The sequence below is a fragment of the Penaeus monodon genome, chromosome 21 (assembly GCF_015228065.2).
Source record: "Penaeus monodon isolate SGIC_2016 chromosome 21, NSTDA_Pmon_1, whole genome shotgun sequence".
Classification (NCBI taxonomy): domain Eukaryota; kingdom Metazoa; phylum Arthropoda; class Malacostraca; order Decapoda; family Penaeidae; genus Penaeus; species Penaeus monodon.
In genome coordinates, this window is record NC_051406.1 from 42,290,283 (window position 1) to 42,290,639 (window position 357).

At 31.1% G+C, this 357-nt stretch overlaps 1 protein-coding gene across 8 annotated transcripts in view; it reads right to left on the reverse strand.

Moving 5' to 3' along the window:
- The window catches only part of LOC119586518 (neurofibromin-like), a gene marked incomplete at its 5' end in the record, with an annotated part of 66,980 nt that overhangs the window by 40,975 nt on the left and 25,648 nt on the right, over nt 1–357 (reverse strand). For all 8 annotated transcript variants that reach the window (XR_005229956.1, XM_037935267.1, XM_037935261.1 and 5 more), the window contains 1 exon segment: nt 12–145. Coding sequence is in view for 7 of the 8 variants with exons in the window: in XM_037935267.1 (XP_037791195.1) it covers nt 12–145 (134 nt within the window).

The following is a 357-nucleotide window of genomic DNA, read 5'->3' on the forward strand; positions in this document are numbered from 1 at the left end:
CTTTTACTCACCAATAGCAGGATTTATAAATCGGAGGAATATTACAGTACCCACAGCACCAATATTATTTTGTGGGAACTGAGGAAATCTTTTGCTTAAGACTTGGTATAGGCAGTGACACATGCTTCGTAGCTGAGGTGGAAAGCTGTTTTGGAAAAGGAAAAATGACTTTAGATGATGGAATTACTTATATTACATATTCTTTCTTATTTCTGGGAAAATCCAAAGAGAGCATTTTATTTCTTTTAAACAATTCTAAATAATACTGGCTAGTATTCACCAAATATTATATTTGACTTTGGGATATGTATCTTTACTTCACCAGATAAATTATTTTTACAATATACTCTATTTTAC